General features: G+C 44.1%; 1 protein-coding gene across 1 annotated transcript in view; it reads left to right on the forward strand.

The window, feature by feature from the left end:
• Positions 1 to 25,050, forward strand: part of LOC126161969 (otoferlin-like) — a 994,328-nt gene that overhangs the window by 632,736 nt on the left and 336,542 nt on the right. Inside the window, exon 3 of the mRNA XM_049918162.1 lies at positions 11,290 to 11,481. Coding sequence (XP_049774119.1) covers positions 11,290 to 11,481 — 192 coding nt within the window. The remainder of the gene's footprint in view (positions 1 to 11,289; positions 11,482 to 25,050) is intronic.

Consider the following 25,050-nt stretch of genomic DNA (forward strand, 5'->3'; position numbering starts at 1 on the left):
AAATACCGTCCGCACTGGCGGAATGTTATGTGATACCACGTACTTATACGTTTGTGACAAATACAGCGCCATTTATCACAAAGCGAAAAAAGTGGTCCAACTAAAACATACATATTTCTTTACTTACTACACGAATATGTAATAAAAAATGAGGGTTCCTATTTAAAAAAACGCAGTTGATGTCCGCTTGACCTATGGCAGCGACATCTAGAGGGCCAACCATAGCGCCATCTGGTTTCCCCCTTCAAACTAGACGAGTTTCGCTCTTTGTAGTTTTTTTGTTTGATGCTTATTTCGTGATATATGTTTGGCCCGGTCACGATCAATGGACCACACTATATATATATATATATATATATATATATATATATATATATATATATAATTTTTGTTGGTGTTTGGAAAATGGGGAGATAGTGGAGTGTACCCTAACTTGTGCCTGCACGTGAGTTTTATTTTTGGAAGACTAGATACCTGTGTTAAAAACATACAGTCAGTTTTTAACTAATATTATGAAACTCACAAGAACATTTAACCAGTGCTATTTTTATTATTTTTTAAAGTTGCATCTCAGCAAGGTATTGAGGAGCCTCATGGCAAGTTTTGAGAAAATACAGTTTCTGTTTTATGGGAAAGTCAATGTTAAACATTTATTAATAGTTTTCAATAGGTTTCTCTACTGCCGTTCCCACTGGTGTACATGCCACTGACGGATGCACTACTTATATACTTATATGAAATATTATCTCGTATTATCTGATGAAAATATTAATTTAAGGTTGAATTTAGTATACAAGTAGATAATATTATGAAATGTTTATGTAAATGTTAACGGAGCTGTTGAAGAACGGGCTGTGACGTAAGGGGTGGCAAACGACAGACACTAAGAGAGAGTCTCTTTCCCCTGAACGTAGAATCTATGTTGGACACAATTTCATTAATCAGCTCTGTGAGTAAAGAGAAATGCGGACCTACACTTGACCCCAAAAGTCAAAATCTGCTTTGTGATTCAGACAACCTGCCACTCACGGGGGTTATAAGTACAAAGACTGCAAAATAAATTTAATTAACTGTCCAAAAAAATTATATAACATCGCAGAAGACGAGGAAATAATCTGGAGATGTCGAAGTTCTGGGTGGAAACTCGTTGCTGATACATAGGTGGATTTTGCAGGGCTGATGAGGAAACCCCAGCTACGCGCCAGTGCTTTTCATTTGCATTCTGGTCTTCCGCTTCCATTCATTTCCTTTCCACGCCCTCTTTTATTTTTTCGCTCTGCGCGCTGCATCTGGTGGCCGGCCCTGAGGGGAAGGTCAGGGGTCGCCCTACACTGCTGATGTTGCAGTAGAGCCCCCGCCCCCCCCCCCGCGCTCCCCCCTCCACCGGTGTCACGTCTTCCCCCTCCCCCTCTCTCCATTGCCGTGACCCCTGCCATCTCATTGCACAATGCATCCTGGCGGTAATTAGTGCAAATCATTTAGAAGCCAGCGAGGTCTACCAGCTGCTACCGAATACTTTCTGCTAGAAGTTGGGCGAAACTTAAACCATCGCGTAAGACAGATAACGTCTCACTAAAAAGGGGTGATGTTTCTCGTTTGCTTCTCACTCACTCACGCAGGTTACTGTTATTGTTCCCCAAAATGTAAATCAAGAACAATTTAGCCCGAATTACACTTAAAGTATCTTACCAGCTGTAGCTTCTAAATATTTCTTTGAATATCATGATCAAAGCAAGTGTTTATGCAGGGAAGTCCACTGCAAAAGAATTGTAACAAGATGTTAAAGGGCAAGAGAGGATGATTGCTAGGTTCATACCCTGGCAGTTCATAATTGACGTGGGGCTGGATCATTCCTTTGACCCCGAGCACTACGTGTTCCTTTGAGAGTTAAGCTGCAGAAGATGATATGAACCGAAAAATTTATTTTATTTTTATACACAGAGCATTGAAATGTTTGTATACAAAATTTTAGAGCCTTTAGAGGAGATAGAAAGAATTATTTTCTGTGGCAAAAATGTCACAGCTGTACCGTTTTCCCATTAGGAACACCATCAAAATTTTGACGTTAATCATGTCTCCCCCCTCCCACTTCCCCATTGGTGTGACCCTGAGACATCTCACTCCACAATGGATCATGGCCGTAATTACTGCAAATCATCTAGAAGCTAGCGGTATTCAAACTGCCGTATGGTGAATATTGTTTTAGAAGTGTTGTTACATAATTTCATCGGTTTACATTAATACTCAACTGATATCTGCATTGTCTAACACTCTCAAAACTACAGACTTTTTTAACGAATAATGGCTGCAGCTTCATCCAAAGCGTTTGTTGTGCCAGACCCTGTCTAATCAGTCTCTGTCAGGGTCTGGCACAACAAACGCTTTACTTTCCACACAAAAAGAAACCCATATGATGTCAGCAGCACCTCTAAAATAATATCTATCGTTCTGTGGGACACGTTGCATTGTCCTGCTGGTAGATGACATCGCGCCGAGGAAACACAAAATGCAAGTAAGAGTGTACGTAGTCCTAAAGGATAAACGGACACTTGTTTTGATCCATTGTGCCTACCAGAATGTCAAGATCGCCCAGCGAGAGCCACGAAAATGTTCCCCGGATCATAATTGTCGCAGGGGATTTGCTTCAGACATTTCACGCCTTACACGCCAGAGGCCATCAATCCAATGGAACATGAAACGTGATTCATCTGAAAAGGCTACCTGCCGGCACTCAGCGGACGTCTGGTTGCGGTATTGCCGTGCAAATCCCAGCCTTTGTCGCAGATGAACTACAGTGAGCTTTCTTTCTTTTTTTCGCTTACGCCATAGTCCCGCAGCGATCGCAGGGTCGGTGTGGTTACAAGGGATTTGCCAATGTTAGTGTGAGGGATGGTCGGATGCCCTTCCTGCCGCCACCCCGTACCCCCCAGGATGGAATCAGTGTACCCCAACTGTCTGCGTCTAGTGGAAATCGTGTTTCAGATGTCTGCGCCGTGTCTAACTGAGGCGGAACGTGGGGACCAGCCCGGTATTCACCTAGCGGGATGTGGAAAACCGCCTAAAAACCACATCCAGGCTGGCCGGCACACCGTACCTCGTCGTTAATCCGCCGGGCGGATTCGATCCGAGGCCGGCGCCCCTACCCGAGTCCAGGAAGCGCTCTCGGCTACCCTGGCGGGTCTATGAACTACAGTCAGCATGGGTGCATAAACCAGGCACCTGGTGCGGAGTCCCACACGGAGCAACGCTCGCTGAATGATCGTTGAGGAGACACTGTTGGTAGTCCCTTGGTTCACATGGACATTCAGTTGGTCAACAGATGCACGTCTCTTCGCCTGTACACATCTCCGCAGCTGGCGCTGACCCCTGTCATCTATGGCCGGTGGAGCACCACACTTGCCACGGCGCCGGGTTTGGATAGCACCTTTTGACCGTGGCACCACGATACTGTCGCGAGAGAGGCACCACGTGCGGATGCAGGATGTGCATGACGTACCATAATGCAGTCCGAGTTATCTTAGTCACTACCGGCTGCGACCTGAAACGATACGCCATCCCTCCCACGCCATAACGCTAAAACATCGGGAGATTGGAAGCTCTCCTTAGATCGCCGCCGTACTCGGCAACGATGGTTATCAGGGGTAGTGCAGAACCGCAATACATTGCTGAACACAATGTGGCGCTGATGATGATGAGCAGTCTATGCTTGCCGGTCACGGCACCACTCCAAAAGCAGTCCTTTTTTTTCATTTATTTATCTTTTTTTTCAGTCATCAGTCTTCTGACTGGTTTGATGCGGCCCGGCACGAATTCCTCTCCTGTGATGGCATCTACATCGCAGAGTAGCACTTGCGGCCTACGTCCTCATTGTTTGTTGGATGTATTCCAGTCTCTGTCTTCCTCTACAGTTTTTCCCCTTTACAGCTCCCTCTCGTATCGTGGAAATCATCCCCTGATGTCTTAACAGAACTCCTATCATCTTGTCCATTCTCCTTGTCAGCTTTTTCCACACAGTCCTTTCCTCTCCGATTTCTGCGCAGAACCTCCTCATTTCTCACCTTATCAGTTCACCTAATTTTCAACATTCGTCTGTAGCACCACATCTCAAATGCTTCGATTCTTCTGTTCCGGTTTTCCTAGAGTCCACGTTTAACTACCATTCAATGCTGTGCTCCAAACGAACATTCTCAGAAATTTCTTCCTCAAATTAAGACCTATTTTTGATATTAGTAGACTCTTTGCCAGTGCTAGTCTGCTTTTGATGTCCTCCTTACTCCGACCATGATTGGTCATTTTGCTACCTAGGTAGCAGAATTTCTTAAGTTTATCTACTTTGTGATCAGCAATCCTGAAGTTAAGTTCCTCGCTGTTCTCATTTCCGCTAATTTTCATTATTTCTGCCTTTCTTCGATTTACTTTTAATCCACACTCTATACTTATTGGACAGTTCATTCCATTCAGCAGATCATATAATTCTTCATGACTTTCACTCAAGATAGCAATGTCATCCGCGAATCATATTATTGATATCCTTTCACCTTGAATTTTAATTTCAGTCCTGAAGCTTTCTTTTATTTCCGTCAGTGCTTCTTCAATGCACAGACTACATCCCTGTCTTACACTCTTTTTAATCCGAGCACTTCGTTCCAGGTTGTCCACTCTTATTATTCCCTCTTGGCTCTTGTATATATTGTACATTACCCGTCTCTCCCTAAAGCTTACCCCTATTTTTCTCAGACTTTTGAAAATCTTGCGCCATTTTACGTTGTCGAACGCTTTTTGCAGGTCGACAAATCCTATGAACATGTTTGATTTTTCTTTTGTCTTGCTTCCATTATCAACCGCAACGTCAGAATTGCCTCTCTGGTGCCTTTACCTTTCCTAAAGCGAAACTGATCGTCATCTAACACAACCTCAATTTTCTTTTCCATTCCCTGTACATTATTCTTGTCAGCAGCGTGGATGTATAAGGTTTTAAGCTGATTGTGAGATAATTCTCGCACTTCTAAGCTCTTGACGTCTTCGGAATTGTGTAGATGATATTTTGCGAAAGTCAGGTGGTATGCCGCCAGACACGTTGTACATTCTACACACCAACGTGAACTGTCGTTTTGTTGCCACTTCCCCCAATGATTTTAGAAATTCTGATGCCATGTTATCTATCCCTTCTGCCTTATTTGATCTTAAGTCCTCCAAAGCTCTCTTAAATTATGATTCTAATACTGGATCCCATATCTCCTCTAAATCTACTCCTATTTCGTCTTCTATCGAATCAGACAAATCTTCTCCCTCACAGAGGACTTAGTGTACCCAACCGCTCTTTCCTCTGTGTTTAACAGTGCAATTCCCGTTGAACTTTTAATGTTATACCGTCCTGGCTTTTAATGTCACCGAAGGTTTTCTTTTTACTTACGTACATACTGAGTCAGGTACTTCCGACAATCTTTTCTTTTTCGATTTCTTCACATTTTCCATTCAACCATTTCGTCTTAGCTTCCCTGCACTTCCTATTTATTTCATTCCTCAGTGACTTGTATTTCTGTATTACTGAATTTCCCTCAGCATTTTTTTACTTCCTTCTTTCATCGATCAACTGAAGTATATCTTCTATTACCTATGGTTTCTTCGCAGTTAACTCCTTTGTACCTACGTTTTTCTTTCCAACTTCTGTGATGGCCCTATTTAGAGACGTCCATTCTTCTTCAACTGCACTGTCTACTAAGCTATTAGCGGACCTGAATGGCAGAGCGATTCTAGGCGCTTCAGTCTGGAACCGTGCGACCTCTACGGTCGCAGATTCGAATCCTACCTCGGGCATGGATGTGTGTGATGTCCTTAGGTTAGTTATATTTAAGTAGTTCTACGTTCTAGGGGACTGATGACCTCAGATGCTAAGTCCCATAGTGCTCAGAGCCACTTTTGAACTAAGCTATTGTTTATTGCTGTATCTATAGCCTTAGAGAACTTCAGACGTATCTCGGCATTCCTTAGTACTTCTGTATACCACTTCCTTACGAACTGATTCTTCCTGATCTCTTGAACAAGCCTACTCTTCATCACTACTACCTTGTGATCTGAATCTACATCTGCTCCTGGGTAGGCCTACAATCCAGGACCTGATTTCGGAATCGCTGTCAGACCATTATGTAATCTATATGAAATCTTCCCGTATCACCCGGCCTGTGGTGTTAACGACCTAGGGATGGCACGATAATTCCCAAGTCTGACTGCTGCTCCCCTCCGACCAATAGTGCCGGATGCAGAGAGTGCGTTAGTTGTTCATGGACGGCGGTCGCTGATGTGAAGGGGTTACAGTGCGCCTGGTGCACGATATGGTGATCTTCCCTTGTGGTGGTCAGACGTGGTAGACCACAGCTTTGATGTCGACTATGCTTGGCCTCATATTCTCATGCAGGCCAACGTCGGGCCACTGTGACATCCGAATGCCCCAAAAATCTGGATATTGCACGTTTAGAGAAATCGGCCGAATGGACAACGACAATGGGGATCCTATAAAATTATTTCAGGTGCTAATAATACTGTCTTACACGAGAACGTGATATTTCCGTGTCTTACACAGTGGTTACTCAATATCTGATGCTGTTTATGCCCCTTATATACCCTACTAAGCTTGGTATCATACACATCAAAAAAAGTTTTGCATCGCCTCGGTTCCGAGAGTTCCGAAATCTGTACAGAAAATTGGAATAGAGATCAACATAAACATCATTTCCGCCCTTTTTGTTGCTCATGAAAACCACACATTGCATGTTGTACCACCATACAGTGAGACCACCAGAGGTGGTGGACCAGATTGCTATACACACCAGTACCTCTAATACCCAGTAGCACGATCTCTTGGATTGATGCAAGCCTGTATTCGTCGTGGCATACTATCTATACATTCATCAAGGCACTGTTGGTCCAGATTGTCCCACTGCACAACGGTGATTCGGCGTAGATCCCTCAGAGTGATTGGTAGGTCACGTCGTCCATAAACAGCCCTTTTCAATCTATCCAGGCATGTTCGATAGGGTTCATGTCTGGAGAACATGCTGACCACTTTAGTCGAGCGATGTCGTTATCCTGAAGGAAGTCATTCACAAGATGTGCACAATGGGGGCGCGAATTGTCGTCCATGAAGACGAATGCCTCGCCAATATGGCGCCGATATGGTTGTACTATCGGTCGGAAGATGGCATTCACGTATCGTACAGCCGTTACGACGCCTTCCACGACAACCAGCGGCGTATGCCGGCCCCTCGCCAATATGGCGCCGATATGGTTGTACTATCGGTCGGAAGATGGCATTCACGTATCGTACAGCCGTTACGACGCCTTCCACGACAACCAGGGGCGTATGCCGGCCCCACATAATGCCACTCCAAAACAGCAGGGAACCTCCATCTTGCTGCACTCGCTCGGCAGTGGATCTAAGGAGTTCAGCCTGACCGGGTTGCCTTTAAACACGTCTCCGACGACTGTCTGGTTGAAGGTATATCCGACACTCATCGGTGAATCCTGAGCGGTTCATTTGTCATGTTGTTGGGCCCATGTGCACCGTGCTGCATGGTGTCATGGTTGCAAAAATGGGTCTCGCCATGGACGTCGAGAGTGAAGTAGCGTATAATGCAGCCTATTGCGCACAGTTTGAGTCGTAGCACGCCGTCCTGTGGCTGCATGAAAAACATTATTTTACATAGTGGCGTTGCTGTTAGGGATCCTCCGAGCCACAATCCGTAGGTAGCGGTCATCCACTGCAGTAGTAGCCCTTGGGCGGCCTGAGCGAGGCAGTTCCTGTCTCTCTGTATCTCCTCCATGTCCGAACAACATATCTTTGGTTCTCTCCGAAACGCCAGGACACTTCCCTTGTTGAGAGCCCTTCCTGGCACAAAGTAACAATTCGGACGTGATCGAACCGCGGTATTGAAGGCATGGTTGAACTACAGACAACACGAGCCGTTTACCTCCTACCTGGTGGAATAACTGGAACTGATCGCTGTCGGACCCCCTCCGTCTAATAGGCGCTGCTCATGTATGGTTGTTTACATTTTTGGGCGGTTTAGTGAGATCTCTGAACAGTCGAAGGGACTGTGTCTGTGATACAATATCCACAGTCAACGTCTATCTTCAGGCGTTCTGGGAACCGGTGTGATGCAAAACTTTTTGTGATATGTGTGCTAACCACGAGCAATACTAATGCACTTTGGTGGTCGTTTAACGTGTCATAGAGAGCTGTAGCTCTAATCATTTGGGACCCACCGATGGTGCCTCTGTGTACGAAATTGTATGTTTTCTGGGTGTTTCAGCTTGTCAGGCAGTGTTCAAAAAATGTTCAAATGTGTGTGAAGTCTTATGGTACTTAACTGCTATGGTCATCAGTCCCTAAGCTTACACACTACTTAACCTAAATTATCTTAAGGACAAACACAGACACCCATGCCCGAGGGAGGACTCGAACCTCCGCCGGGACGAGCCATACAGTCCATGACTGCAGCGCCCTAGACCGCTCGGCTAATCCAGCGCTGTCAGGCAGTGTATTTGAGTGTACTAAAGTTACAGCGAACTTGCTATAAGGAGTTTCTTTCTTTCAGAAACAGGTTTCCAACGTGATGAGAAGGTGGCAGAACGCTGACGGAAACAATAATAGATTTTAGCTTCCTTTCGGCTTTCTCCACCTGTCAAAGAATATGAACATTTACAAAGACCTTTTCCCAGGTGATGACTGTAGTAACTCAGTGTCAGCATTGGTGATGTCTTAGTGAGAGACAAGGAGGAGTTAGTATTGAAGCCAGGTGGATGCAAAAGGCACCGACGGACGAGAAACTGTCGTGGTGTGTGTGTTGTGCTATGCACTATCATGGTTGCATTCGGAAAGGAAAGTAATATATGTCTGGTGGAGATGAGAAGTGGCCGTACAGCTAATAGACGAAGACTGGCAGAGAATACTTTTATATAAATAATACATTTTCTAGGCAAGCGGCAGGAGGAGTGGAGACGTAAAGCAAAAATCCTTACGTTCTGACATATCTGATTCTTCCCCGTTTGATTCTCAATTAATCCCTATAGGCCTCCCGAAACTAGGGAGCAGATTGTGGTGTGTTTGCAGTGCTCAGATACAAGAGCAACCCGGTGACTAAACTTTATTTAACGCAAAAGAGAAGTAGAATCAAAGTAAAGACCCAAGTTCTGCGGACTCCAAGATTAATCTATAAGTGATGAGTAATGGGAAGGGACAACTCCCGCCGGCCGCGGTGACCGAGCGGTTCTAGGCGCTTCAGTCCGGAACTGCTCTGCTGCTACGGTCGCAGGTTCGAATTCTGACTCGGGCATGGATGTGATTGATGTCCTTTTAACATTCTGCGTGGTGTCTGTTGTTCTATATCGTGTCTCCCTACCACTTTCGCGCAACGACGCTCTGAGCGTGTTTTTTAGGGAATTGACTAGTTTGAACCTGGGACCTGTTGCTGGTAAGGAGACGTCAGACCACACTTGACATGTAGAGTTCAGAAGAGTTCAGTGAGACTAGCGATGATATAACCAAATACTTAATGATTTCAGCGTCAGCTCCACTGCACTCCCTGTAAAAGAATCTTAATACTAACTTAATTTAGTGGAAGGGGTTCAAGGCTTTCCTATTTTTAGTTAGCTGGTAAAATAACGTCGAAAAAGCAGTTAAGTTTACCATTGGAAATTTTATTCTACTCACAAAACATTGTTTATAAATTGCACTATTGATAAAAGGAAATGTTTTAATACAGGATGGTAAAAACCAACTGCGTTCAACAAAAATGTGAACGAATATTCCCTGAATGGGTTTCCAAGTTCTACAATGGATCGAAGGATGACCTATGCCATATCACATCTATAATCTAGGTTTAAATTAAGTTTCACAAAAGCGAAAACTATCAAAATTGTCTACAGTGGCCCTCAATTATCTTTAGTTACTTATCTAACTTGTCGTAAATTACAGTGGCTGATGTGGCTTCTCAATAATTATATAACAGAAAAATCATCGCGTTTCAGATTTTAACTTACGTAGCAAATGTGAATACCATGAGCTTTAATTGACGATCGACACTAGTATTACGCAAAACGGGGATGTAACAGATGAGACTTCTGCAGTTCTGTCTTGTGTCCACCAATTTGATATGAAACATTTGTATAGTTACCTTCCTTCAAACATGGGTAGATAAAAGAAATGAAATAAAATACAATTTTTAAAAGTCGTGTTAAGAACGCGCGGTGCGAAAGTGTGGATCCGCAACGGTAGCCACCGCACCACCGCATCGATTATTCAACTTCCAGTGTAGCTGAAGGCATAGAAATAACGACGAAAACATTGGTCGTCGTTTTCTCGAAACTCTTGAGTATCTACTGATTAGCCGAGACACGGGTTCGATTATTTTGACCTCTCTTCCACTGGTCGCAGTTTCTGGAAAATCGGGTTATGGTACTTGTCGTTTCCTCCTCGTGAGCTATGCTACTGAAATAGACTCTGGCCACGAAAGCCTACTCCAGCATATTACACTTTATAATCTTACCATGCACCATACCACCTACTCGAACGATTAAAAAGTAATGTGGCTATTCTTTTACACATTATAGTGTTCCGTTTCAGTGGCCAGTATCTGAGAACTACAGACTTCATCAAATTCTCTCCTCTGCTTAGCAGATAGAAATGGTTGTTTTTTTGTAAGTATCAAGTAGATGGTGCTGTGTAACGGAGTCAGACGCTATTGTAGCTCGGCAGAGTTGGTACTTAGAAAATGCCAACCTGATGAGACGTTTCTCCCTCCTTACAAGTCAGTGCACGTTGCTTGTTACAGCACTTGCAGTGGACTGTGACTAGCGCAGCATAGGCTGCCCAGTCAGTCTAATTCCGCAGCAACTGAGTTGGAAAGTACTGTCACGCATTAAGCGCTGCTTCTCATTACGAGCAAGTGTTGGTTGCAGCAATTCAGGCAACCAGTGGCGGGAAGAGGAGGCTGACGAGAGAGTGAGATTCCACCACAATGTCAGCGCAGGCTTCACCAGACGCCACAAGTGAAGAAAACTTGGTGGTTGTCGCAGAACTTCACCGGCCGCTGTGGCCGAGCGGTTCTAGGCGCTTCAGTCTGGAACCGCGCGATCGCTACGGTCGCAGGTTCGAATCCTGCCTCGGGCATGGATGTGTGTGATGTCCTTAGGTTAGTTAGGTTTAAGTAGTTCTAAGTTCTAGAGGGCTGATGACCTCAGATGTTAAGTCCCATAGTGCTCAGAGACATTTGAACTATATTTTTGTTGCAGCACTTCGAGTGGCCGCTAGCGCGCGCGGCGGAAGCGGGCGAGGCGGTGACTCTGACGCTGCTGCAGCACAGCCGCTACTTCGGCCGCGAGCGCGCGCTCGGCGCCTACAGCCTGCTGCTGCAGCAGGTGCTGCGCGACGGCCGCCTCGCGCTCTGCGACACCATGCTCGACTCCAACAACAAGCCGCTGCCCGTGAGTACCGCCCTACCTGCATTCAATACTACTTGATCAGTTCAGCTATGCGTTTTGAGAGACTATGACCTTGCAGCATCTGCTATTAAGTTCGCGCCAACCGACGACGTTATTGTGTCCAGTGTAATGTCTGTGTAGTCTGTGATAGCAAATGAGTCGTATCTGTCAAGCAGCTTCCGCGCAAACCGCCAGCGGCGCTGTGTTTCATGATAAACAGCTATAAAAAAAAGTTTTGCGTCACCTCGGTTCCGAGAGTACCGGAACCTGTACAGAAAATTGGAATAGAGGTCAACATAAATATTGCTCGTGAAAACCACACATTGCATGTTGTACCACAATACAGCGAGACCATCAGAGGTGGTGGTTCAGATTGCTGTACACACCGGTACCTCTAATATCCAGTAGCACGTCCTCTTGCATTGATGCATGCCTGTATTCGTCGTAGAATACTATCCATAAGTTCATCAATCCCCTGTTGATCCAGATTGTCCCGCTCCTCAACAGCGATTCGGTGTAGATCCCTCAGAGCGGTTGGTGGGTCACGTCATCCATAAACAGCCCTTTTCAATTGTAATATCTCTTTATATTCGATGAATTATACTGATGCAATTCTACCCTTGAATGACGTTTACTAATTTTCTATCTTCATACTCGCAGAATCCATGCGCAAAGTAGTTTCATACAATAGCTGTGCCATGAGCGCATAATTATTCTTTGTGGTACTCTCTCTGGTGGTTGTTAGAAAGAAGCTTCCGAGATTATCTTCATGCCGATTAGCCTGAGCTTTGTTTGAAAAATTGTAATCTGAATATTGAGATTTATGACAAAAGATAACTGATACGAAATTGTACGATTAAAATGGATATATATATATATATATATATATATATATATATATATATATATATATATCAAATACTACACACCTTTTGTATGAAGGAGCAAAATATATATATATATATATATATATATATATATATATATATATATATTGCTCCTTCATACAAAAGGTGTGTAGTATTTGACATTTGAGAATTAATGATATTCATCGATATATTGCGTAGTTGTTAATCAGAAGGGAACTTCCGAAAGACTGGATACGAACCTGCACAATCTATCCCAGGCATGTTCGATAGGGTTTATGTCTGGAGAACACGCTGAGCACTCTAGTTGAGCGATGTCGTTATCCTGAAGGAAGTCATTCACAAGATGTGCACTATTGGGGCGCGAATTGTCGTCTGTGAAGACGAATACCTCGCCAATATGCTGCCGATATGGTTACACAATCGGTCGGAGGCTGACATTCACGTATCGTACAGCCTTTACGGCGCCTTCCTGACCACCAGCGACGTACGTGGGCCCCCTAGAATGCCACTCCAAAACAGCAGGGAACCTCCATCTTGCTGCACTCGCTGGATAATGTGTCTAAGGAGTTCAGTCTGAAAGGGGTTGCCTCTAAACACGTCTCCAACGACTGTCTGGTTGGGTCAAATGGCTCTGAGCACTATGGGACATAACTGCTGAGGTCATCAGTCCCCTAGAACTTAGAACTACTTAAACCTAACTAACCTAAGGACATCACACACATCTATGACCGAGGCAGGATTCGATCCTGCGACCGTAGCGGTCGCGCGGTTCCAGACTGTAGCGCCTAGAACCGCTCGGCCACTCCGGCCGGCCGACTGTCTGGTTGAAGGTATATTCGACTCATCGGTGAGTGGTTCATTTGGCATGTTGTCGGTCCCATGTGTACCGCGCTGCATGGTGTCGTAGTTGCAAAGATGGATCTCCCCATAGACGTCGCGACTGAAGTTGCGCATAATGCAGCCAATTGCGCACATTTTGAGTCGTAACACGACGTTATGTGTCTGCACGAAAAGCATTATTCAGCGTGGTGGCGTTGCTGTCAGCGGTCATCTACTGCAGTAGTAGCCCTTGGGTGGCCTGAGCGAGGCATGTCATCGACAGTTCCTGTCTCTCTGTATCTCCTCCATGTCCGAACAACATCGCTTTGGTTCCGTCGGACACGCCTGGACACTTCCCTTGTTGAGAGCCGTTTCTGGCTCAAAGTAACAATGCGGACGCGATCGAACCATGACATTGACCGTCTAGGCATGATTGAACTACAGACAACACGAACCATGTACCTCCTTCCTGGTGGAATGACTGGAACTGATCGGCTGTCGTACCTCCTCCGTCTAATAGGCGCTACTCATGCTTGGTTGTTTACATCTTTGGGCGGGTTTAGTGACATCTCTGAACCGTCGAAGGGACTGTGTCTGTGATACAATATACACAGTCAACACCTATCTTCAGGAGTTCCGGGAACCGGGCTGATGCAGAACTATTTTGATGTGTGTATTTTTACATTCTCTCGTACTGTTTAGTATTTGGCATCTGAATGTTCATATGATTTTGTATATTCTATGTTTTTAGATTCTGTGATGATTTATGTCACTTCAGGACAGGCACAGCAAAAGGGCTGCTAAACAAGCGAGCGCACACACACACACACACACACACACACACGCACGCACACACATCACCACTGTGCCTGACAGCCGAATGTGTGCGTTTGCATTGCCTGGCCGGCCGGGGCGGTCGAGCGGTTCAAGGCGCTACAGTCTGGAACCGCGCGACCGCTACGGTCGCAGGTTCGAATCCTGCCTCGGGTGTGGACGTGTGTGATGTCCTTAGGTTAGTTAGGTTTAAGTAGTTCTAAGTTCTATGGGACTGATGACCTTAGAAGTTAAGTCCCATAGTGCTCAGAGCCATTTTGCATTGCCTGTTGTCTAATCCAAAGAAAGACCTTTTGGTCCCTGACTGATACGTTATCGAGTGCTAATATAACATAAATGTACTCAACTGTTGTTCGACTTCGCTTCTTCATTACTTATACGCACAATCAGAACGTTTCACCTGATAGTTAAATGTTCGAATTCATATTCGATTTAGGGATTGACTGCTTGCCTAACCTTTCAGCATACACTGTTACCACAATAAATAATTTCATTCCGTTCAACCCTCCTTTAAAAAATTCAAGACGTATTCATGGGAAATGCCGACCTACAAAAAGAGTTTCACAGTGAAAAATGATGCAGTATGTTCGAAATTCTCAGGATAATAAGTATAAGCTATAGGGAAGATCGGGTAATACACACCGTGTCAAGAACCAACAATATGAATGGAAGATCAAGAACGAAATACTCCGATTAACTGGAGTGTGAGACAGTAGTGCAGTCTTTTGCCTCTGCTGTTCAATTAGTACATCGAAGAAGTAACCATGGAAGTAAAAGAAAAGATGATAATTTGACTTAAAATTCTTGCTGTTAACCGGGATTTTGGTGGTGATTGACCTATCTGTATCATGATCAATTAAGAAGACATGGGCATTAATCCAAGCCTCTTGAACTGATCTTGACAGCGAGGCAACTCGTCACCAAAGTCCTGGTAACACTAAGAATTTATGCAGTACGTGATATCTATAGCGAAAGCAGTCCCCTCATGGGATCGACTCCTCAAACCAGCCACCTCATGGATTTGATTCCTCAAAGTACAGTCTGGTGACATAGATCTCGCTACGAAACTACATCCCACCGTGGAAAATACAGAATTGTATGAGAAGGATCAAATAATTTGTTCGACTTATCCAAGGTCAGCAATTCATATATTTATCAGCTTTTGCATAAAGTCTCTCTTCAACGTAAAAATAGGACGGTTGTCATCATTAAGGGTCAATACTACCTGGTGCAGTTGTGTTTATCATCTCCCTACTTAAGCTGGTTTGGTAAATATTATGAACAGAGTGACAATGGCATCCCCTCTCCCTCCGATAGCAGCGGACGTCTTTAGGCACGAATTAGAGGAAACTGCCTTATGCTTTGCGCAATTCCGCCCACGCTCCACGCTGTAGACTGACACATAGACGAAGCATTGATCATTTAGCCGCTTTGGCTGCAGGTATCAAAGTAGAGAGATGTAGAAGTAATCACTCTTTTTATGGTCCTGTCATCACTAGGACGTAAAGGAATAAAATGCGCCTTCTGTCATTTACTTTTCATTGGTTCACGTAGATGAGTATGTAGAAGTAGCAAAGCCTATAGTCTTCTCTTTTGCTGTCCAGATGAAAACCACGGCCTGGGCGAGGAGTGCTTGACGGCAGTAGCCTATGGCCGGAACAATTGACATTTCCAGCTTACAGCAGCACCCATCTGAACTAGATGGATCTGGAGTATAAGAATGTAGCCGACCTAACCACGTCGCCCTCTAGGCGGGCGAACAGCGAACTAATACGCAGCCTGTGCTGGCCAGCCTTCGTGATCGCATGTGTACTCCGTGGAAATTTGAGATGATTTATATGGACGTATGTTTGTGCTGGACAGTTATCCCCTCTTTTGTAGATTGACCGGTTGACTTCTCCACATTTCTTGTCTTTATTTGGTTGAGAGAACATCGATTGTGATCTGTGTTGTGTGCATCTAGATGGTGAGAAACAGGTGGAAGCGACGTTTCCTGCTTTTCTAGACCTTAGCTGACTTTGTGATGTACAAGGATGATTTGCAATATGTTGTATCATTGGCATAGGTATTCATTAAAAAATACGAGTGGAACTAGTGGTTTCCTCTATTTTTTCGAGTTTTCGCGTAAAGATATTCACAAGCGAAATAAGTTTATACTTACTCAGTGGTTTTCAGGACGTCCACCTCGCTGCATCTCGCATAAGTTTGAGACTTCTAGAGATATAATTCCCACTCTTTATCTTCGGGATTATAATGTACAAGCGATCGATAGCATACTGCTATGTGGCTGATATTGAGAACTATCGCGCAAATGATATGATCTTCTGGAAAACCATGTGAAAATACATATGTTCTTGTAATCCCAGAGTCTGGACATAGCTATAGAAAGCACGGCAGTAATCAAGCAAGCAGGCCAGGGCCGGAAACAATAACCCCTTTGCGCCGGGGGAACCAGACAAGCCTTTGTACACCAGTTCGGGGAGTGACTGTGGTCTGCTGGGGGCGTTCTGATCGCACTTCAGGCAAGTCTGTGTTGTGGGCAGTTGACCCTCGACATTCGTCGCAAAGGATGACCAAGCGAGCTCATGGGAAATGTCTAGTGCTGCGAGGACTATAAACGGTGCATCTGCTTATGTTTTTCAGGATCTGTGTGTCTACACAGTATATGTACGAGTGTCTGGTGGTCGATAGCTATATGTAAGATGTGAAAGTGATGATTTCGTATGGTGGAGGATACGAATTGTATTTAGTACATCGATATGGTATATGGTGATAGAGCCTGGTTGGAGATCAGTTTAACGCTTAAAAAATTCAAGCTTTCCTCAACAGTAGCAGAGCAGTGTAATTGAGGAAGTGTCTTTGGCTGTAGTTTCCGTATTTCAAGATTTGTAAATCGCTTTTGCAGGGTTTAACTGTCAGTACTAAAAGACTGCTGTGTGTGTGTGTTTTTTTTCTATCTGTACAAAATAGTTTTGCTCATGAAAGTCTCGTAATTGGTCTGTATCCGAAAATGGCGGACGGTGTTCTCGCATTGGCAGCAGCAGAAGTTTGGCTGGTAAATTCAGTAAGAACTAATCAGAATGATCCATTCACAAGAAGTTGCAAGACAACAGAGTGCCACAAGAAATCCTTTGTGTAGGGTGTAGGAGCCTCTACAGACTAGGTTGAACAAGATTGGGGCAAGGTATCTACAGGAATTTCTGTGACGTTTGAGAGTCACGTGATGTGTTCTTTGTTCGAGTGTTCAGAGACCAAGTCCAAGCAGACGATCCTCCTCTGGTTTAGACAGGCAGGGTGCTGTCCCACACTTGACATTGTGGCTTTAGAGCATCTCCAGACCAGCAGCTGTAGGATATCAAAAATTAACCAAACATTCCAGCCTTTATCTCATCTCTACGACAGTGCTTCGAATTCTGTTTGTCTAATTGCGCTGTTAGTGGAGGTAGCCTGACTGACCTGTTTTTCTACCATAAGTTGAACATCCCACCATGAAGTCACTGCGACATTTCCACATCTATGGCCGCCATCTTGGAGCCACGAATTTGAATAAATGTGGCAACATTTCAGAGAGGGGTGATGCTCTCTTTGCCTTACTGCTGATAATTACTGAAGTTCAGTTACTTTAGCTCTTCATTGAATTGCTAATCTTGGAAACAAACGTATCAACCTCCTGACATATTTTGCTTATTTCACACTCAGTAAGGTCATACGAAATAATTTTCTAGAATAATTCATCACTTAAGAAGAGAGGATTGATTGCCCAAATGCGAGCAGTAAGAATGATATGTGGTGTTCACTCACAGACAACATCTAGGTATCTTTTCAAGGAGTTAGAAACTTTAATTGTGCCATCACAATAAATATAGTAGCTAATTAAATTCGTTCTTAATAATGTATCACAACTTGAAAAGAACAGTGCTGTTTATACCTGCAACACAAGAGAAAAATATGAGCTTTATTAACCTTTATATAGCTCTCAGTGCCTGAGAAAGGAGCTCAATATACAGCAACAAAAATTTCTGATCATTTGTCCAATAACATAATACGTCTAACAGGAAGGAAAACTAGTTTTAAATCTGATCTAAACTGATGTCGCATGAATAACTCCTATATCATGGACGAATTTCTGTTTGAAAACTGGTAGCCTACCAAAAAATTAAATAAACAAGAAAAACATAGTTTTTAAGAGTAGTTGCATGAGTAGGACTAAATAATAATTTGTTCATTAATGTTAACATTAATCAGGTATATCATGTAAACTGACTTGTTCCGCCTCATTTCAATAAAAGAATCGCTCAAATGGGCTATGTGATATTTAACTAACTACCGAACTAACTAAAAACAAAAACGGTTTATGTTCTGAATATGGCTAATAATAATTATGGGTATTTAAGAAGATAAAATTGTTGTTGTTGTTGTTGTTGTTGTTGTTGTCTTCAGTCCTGAGACTGGTTTGATGCAGCTCTCCATGCTACTCTACCCTGTGCAAGCTTCTTCATCTCCCAGTACTTACTGCAACCTACATCCTTCTGAATCTGCTTAGTGTATTCATCTCTTGGTTCTCCCTCTACGATTTTTACCCTCCACGCGGCCCTCCAATACTAAATTTGTGATCCCTTGATGCCTCAGAACATGTCATACCAACCGGTCCCTTCTTCTTGTCAAGTTGTGCCACAAACTCCTCTTCTCCCCAATTCTATTCAGTACATCCTCATTAGTTATGTGATCTACCCATCTAATCTTCAGCATTCTTCTCTATCACCACATTTCGAAAGCTTCTATTCTCTTCTTGTCCAAACAATTTATCGTCCATGTTTCACTTCCATACATGGCTACACTCCATACAAATACTTTCAGAAACGACTTCCTGACACTTAAATCTATACTCGATGATAATAAATTTCTCTTCTTCAGAAACGCTTTCATTGCATTTGCCAGTCTACATTTTATGTCCTCTCTATTTCGACCATCATCAGTTATTTTGCCCCCCAAATAGCAAAACGTCTTTACTATTATAAGGGTCTCATTTCCTAATCTAATTCCCTCAGCATCACCCGACTTAATTCGACTACATTCCATTATCCTCGTTTTACTTTTGTTCATGTTCATCTTACATCCTCCTTTCAAGACACTGTCCATTCCGTTCAACTGCTCTTCCAAGTCCTTTGCTGTCTCTGACAGAATAACAATGTCATCGGCGAACCTCAAAGTTTTTATTTCTTCTCCATGGACTTTAATACCTACTCCGAATTTTTTTTTTTTTTTGTTTCCTTTACTGCTTGCTCAATATACAGATTGAATAACATCGGGGACAGGCTACAACCCTGTCTCACTCCCTTCCCAACCGCTGCTTCCCTTTCATGCCCCTCGACTCTTATAACTGCCATCTTGTTTCTGTACAAATTGTAAATAGCCTTTCTCTCCCTGCATTTTACCCCTGCCACCTTCAGAATTTGAAAGAGAGTATTCCAGTCAACATTGTCAAAAGCTTTTTCTAACTCTACAAATGCTAGAAATATAGGTTTGCCTTTCCTTAATCTATTTTCTAAGACAAGTCGTAGGATCAGTATTGCCTCACGTGTTCCAACATTTCTGCGGAATCCAAACTGATCTTCTACCAGTTTTTCCATTCGTCTGTAAAGAATACGCGTTAGTATTTTGCAGCCGTGGCTTATTAAACTGATGGTTCGGTAATTTTCACATCTGTCAACACCTGCTTTCTTTGGGATTGGAATTATTATATTCTTATTGAAGTCTGAGGATACACTCCTGGAAATGGAAAAAAGAACACATTGACACCGGTGTGTCAGACCCACCATACTTGCTCCGGACACTGCGAGAGGGCTGTACAAGCAATGATCACACGCACGGCACAGCGGACACACCAGGAACCGCGGTGTTGGCCGTCGAATGGCGCTAGCTGCGCAGCATTTGTGCACCGCCGCCGTCAGTGTCAGCCAGTTTGCCGTGGCATACGGAGCTCCATCGCAGTCTTTAACACTGGTAGCATGCCGCGACAGCGTGGACGTGAACCGTATGTGCAGTTGACGGACTTTGAGCGAGGGCGTATAGTGGGCATGCGGGAGGCCGCGTGGACGTACCGCCGAATTGCTCAACACGTGGGGCGTGAGGTCTCCACAGTACATCGATGTTGTCGCCAGTGGTCGGCGGAAGGTGCACGTGCCCGTCGACCTGGGACCGGACCGCAGCGACGCACGGATGCACGCCAAGACCGTAGGATCCTACGCAGTGCCGTAAGGGACCGCACCGCCACTTCCCAGCAAATTAGGGACACTGTTGCTCCTGGGGTATCGGCGAGGACCATTCGCAACCGTCTCCATGAAGCTGGGCTACGGTCCCGCACACCGTTAGGCCGTCTTCCGCTCACGCCCCAACATCGTGCAGCCCGCCTCCAGTGGTGTCGCGACAGGCGTGAATGGAGGGACGAATGGAGACGTGTCGTCTTCAGCGATGAGAGTCGCTTCTGCCTTGGTGCCAATGATGGTCGTATGCGTGTTTGGTGCTGTGCAGGTGAGCGCCACAATCAGGACTGCATACGACCGAGGCACACAGGGCCAACACCCGGCATCATGGTGTGGGGAGCGATCTCCTACACTGGCCGTACACCACTGGTGATCGTCGAGGGGACACTGAATAGTGCACGGTACATCCAAACCGTCATCGAACCCATCGTTCTACCATTCCTAGACCGGCAAGGGAACGTGCTGTTCCAACAGGACAATGCACGTCCGCATGTATCCCGTGCCACCCAACGTGCTCTAGAAGGTGTAAGTCAACTACCCTGGCCAGCAAGATCTCCGGATCTGTCCCCCATTGAGCATGTTTGGGACTGGATGAAGCGTCGTCTCACGCGGTCTGCACGTCCAGCACGAACGCTGGTCCAACTGAGGCGCCAGGTGGAAATGGCATGGCAAGCCGTTCCATAGGACTACATCCAGCATCTCTACGATCGTCTCCATGGGAGAATAGCAGCCTGCACTGCTGCGAAAGGTGGATATGCACTGTACTAGTGCCGACATTGTGCATGCTCTGTTGCCTGTGTCTATGTGCCTGTGGTTCTGTCAGTGTGATCATGTGATGTATCTGACCCCAGGAATGTGTCAATAAAGTTTCCCCTTCCTGGGACAATGAATTCACGGTGTTCTTATTTCAGTTTCCAGGAGTGTATTTCGCCTGTCTCATACATCTTGCTCACGAGATGGTAGAGTTTTATCAGGACTGGCTCTCCCAAGTCTATCAGTAGTTCTAATGGAATGTTGTCTACTCCCTGGGCCTTGTTTCGACTCAGGTCTTTCACTGCTCTGTCAAACTCTTCACGCAGTATCGTATCTCCCATTTCATCTTCTTCTACATCCTCTTCCATTTCCATAATATTGTCTTCAAGTACATCGCCCTTGTATAGACCCTCTATATACTCCTTCCACCTTTCTGCTTTCCCTTCTTTGCTTATAACTGGGTTTCCATCTGAGCTCTTGATATACATACAAGTGGCTCTCTTTTCGCCAAAGGTCTCTTTAATTTTCCTGTAGTCAGTATCTATCTTACCCCTAGTGAGATAAGCCTCTACATCCTTGCATTTGTCCTCTAGCCATCCCTGCTTAGCCATTTTGCAATTTCTGTCGATCTCATTTTTGAGACGTTTGTATACCCTTTTGCCTGCTTCATTTACTGCATTTTTACATTTTCTCCTTTCATCAATTAAATTCAATATTTCTTCTGTTACCCAAGGATTTCTACTAGCCCTCGTCTTTTTACCTACTTGATCCTCTGCTGCCTTCACTTCTTCATCCCTCAGAGCTACCCATTCTTCTTCTACTTTATTTCTTTCCCCCATTTCTGTCAATTGTTCCCTTATGCTCTCCTTGACTCTGTACAACCACTGGTTTAGTCAGTTTATTCAGGTCCCATCTCCTTAAATTCCCACCTTTTTGCAGTTTCTTCAGTTTTAATCTATAGTTCATAACCAATAGATTGTGGTCAGAGTCCACATCTGCCCCTAGAAATGTCTTACAATTTAAAACCTGGTTCCTAAATCTCTGTCTTACCATTATATAATCTATCTGACCCCTTCTAGTATCTCCAGGATTCTTCCACGTATACATCCTTCTTTTAAGATTCTTCAACCAAGTGTTAGCTATAATTAAGTTATGCTCTGTGCAAAATTCTACCAGACGGCTTCCTCTTTCTTTTCTTTCCCCCAATCCACATTCACCCACTATGTTTCCTTCTATCCCTTTTCCTACTCTCGAATTCCAGTCACCAATGACTATTAAATTTTCGTCTCCCTTGACTACCTGAATAATTTCTTTTATCTCATCATACATTTCATCAATTTCTTCATCATCTGCAGAGATACTTGGCATATAAACTTATACTACTGTAGTAGGCATGGGCTTCGTGTCTATCTTGACCACAATAATGCGTTCACTATGCTGTTGGTAGTAGCGTACCCGCAATCCAATTTTTTTATTCATTATTAAACCTACTCTTGCATTACCCCTATTTGATTTTGTATTTATAACCCTGTATTCACCTGACCAAAAGTCTTGTTCCTCCTACCACCGAACTTCACTAATTCCCACTATATCTAACTTTAACCTATCCATTTCCCTTTTTAAATTTTCTAACCTACCTGCCCGATTAAGGGATCTGACATTGCACGCTCCAATCCGTAGAACGCCACTTTTCTTTCTCCTGATAACGACGTCCTCCTAAGTAGTCCCCGCCCGGAGATCCGAATGGGGGACTATTTTACCTCCGGAATATTTTACCCAAGAGGACGCCATCATCATTTAACTATACAGTAAAGCTGCATGCCCTCGGGAAAAATTACGGCTGTAGTTTCCCCTTGCTTTCAGCCGTTCGCAGTGCCAGCACAGCAAGGCCGTTTTGGTTAGTGTTGCAAGGCCAGATCAGTCAATCATCCAGACTGTTGCTCCCGCAACTATTGAAAAGGCTGCTGCCCCTCTTCAGGAACCACACGTTTGTCTGGCCTCTCAACAGATACCCCTCTGTTGTGGTTGCACCTACAGTACGGCCATCTGTATCGCTGAAGCACGCAAGCCTCCCCACCAACGGCAAGGTCCATGTTTCATGGGGGTAGGAAGATAAAATTATAAGAACAGATTAAGAAGAACAGATTATAATAACAGATTAAGATAAAATTATAAGAACAGATTACTATCAACACACTGAAAATAAAAATTGGATTTTCCTTTTACGTTATTAAATCCACCTACGATTTTGTGTCATAGTTTGCAACGATACTGGTGTCGGACGTTGCCAACAATTCTCCGACTGCTAACATTTTTCTAAGAAATTGCTATTATAATACTGCTCGTGGGATGTTGCTGCGTCACGATGTCTCTTGGTATACTAATTGTGTTCTATTCACTAAACCGTGTGTACAAGCTTTTCAGTCCCTCACGTTAGTGACATGTTGGTTCCTGTTACTCTGACAGAACTAGCAAATGATGACAACGGGAAGGCAGCGATCCTTAACACTCAGTGGTCATTAGAATCACAACTTATTCAGACGAGGTACATAGCTCCCAATATATCGAGAAAAGACATGACACAGTGCTATGAACATTATAAAAATTATAACAAGAATGACACAATATGGAAACTGTTAAAACTTATGCTGCTGACTTACATATGAAAATCAGTTATTTCCAGAAACCATGATTTATAATAAAAATTAAGAAATATATAGTGTTTATTATTATCCATCTTCCGACATTATATTCAGGAAAGTAGCAAACTCGATATTATGTGGGAAATTCCTAACTCATGCGTGATGTGGCCCTGCGAGTAGAAGCGTTTGTGTTGGACTACAAATACTGGAATCGCTCCGACTGACGTAAAGAAGTTATCAACCTTAACGGTCTAAATGGCCTGTAAATTTTTGCAATGGCTGTACTGACGTGGGAAACTCACCGCCCTCATGTTACGAGCCAATAAGGCAGTACGAGCCTTCCGCTTCTCCCCGTGCGACCGATCCTCCTGTTTCACACGCGACCGTAACACCTCAGAGCTGTTATTTCCCGCTGCGGGCTGCGGTTCATCCATTTTACGTCTGTGAGGTCTCTAGATGGTACCATAGAAGTGAGAGTACTAGAGGCTTTAAAAGACAGCCTTCAGTAAGCGTCCAGGAATTTCCTTGGTGTATTCGATAATGTGAGCGGAGCTTCAAGCTGAACATCTTGTGGTATTGCTCAGTGTGTATGTTAGTGTTTGTAAATACATAAAAATATGTTTGTATTAAAAACCTGTTTTGAGTAACTGTGGTGTCCTTGTACATTATTTAACACGGCTTATCGGCAGATTTATCAACTGACTGAAGAAAATAGATATTACAAAAAACAAAACAAAAAACGGTAAATGATGAGGTCATTATCAAAGCATTCTGCAAGTATTTCATTAAAGGGAACACTCTAAAAAAATGTTCAAATATGTGTGAAATCTTACGGGACTTAACTGCTAAGGTCATCAGTCCCTAAGCTTACACACTACTTAACCTAAATTATCCTAAGGACAAACACACACACCCATGCCCGAGGGAGGACTCGAACCTCCGTCGGGACCAGCCGCACAGTCCAGGACTGCAGCGCCTAAAACCGCTCGGCTAATCCCGCCCAGCGGAACACTCTAAAACAAGTAATGAATCAGCGAGGATGAAGAGTTGAGATTTCTTTTGATATATGGATTTTGCTCTGTAGATACTGTCTTTGTTGTAAGCAGTGTACATATTTCATTCTGCAGAATACGTACAAATGCCTTCTTGAAAAGGCTTCCGATCGTTTGTCTGAACATTAGAAAACAGACGCGAGGAATAAAAAATGTAAGTGATCTGAAGTCACGCCAAAATACTGTGCATAAAAATGAAACCGTTCAGTCGTTTGTTCGTCCGTGTGCACTACTATCAATCAGGCTGGCAAAATTTCAGCACCATCTCTCTGTACCGCGAGCCGTCAGCTGCTGTGGCTAGGTTATGTGATACATTGCTATTTCGCCCCGCCTCTTGTTA

This window comes from Schistocerca cancellata, chromosome 1 (genome assembly GCF_023864275.1).
Source record: "Schistocerca cancellata isolate TAMUIC-IGC-003103 chromosome 1, iqSchCanc2.1, whole genome shotgun sequence".
NCBI classification, from domain to species: domain Eukaryota; kingdom Metazoa; phylum Arthropoda; class Insecta; order Orthoptera; family Acrididae; genus Schistocerca; species Schistocerca cancellata.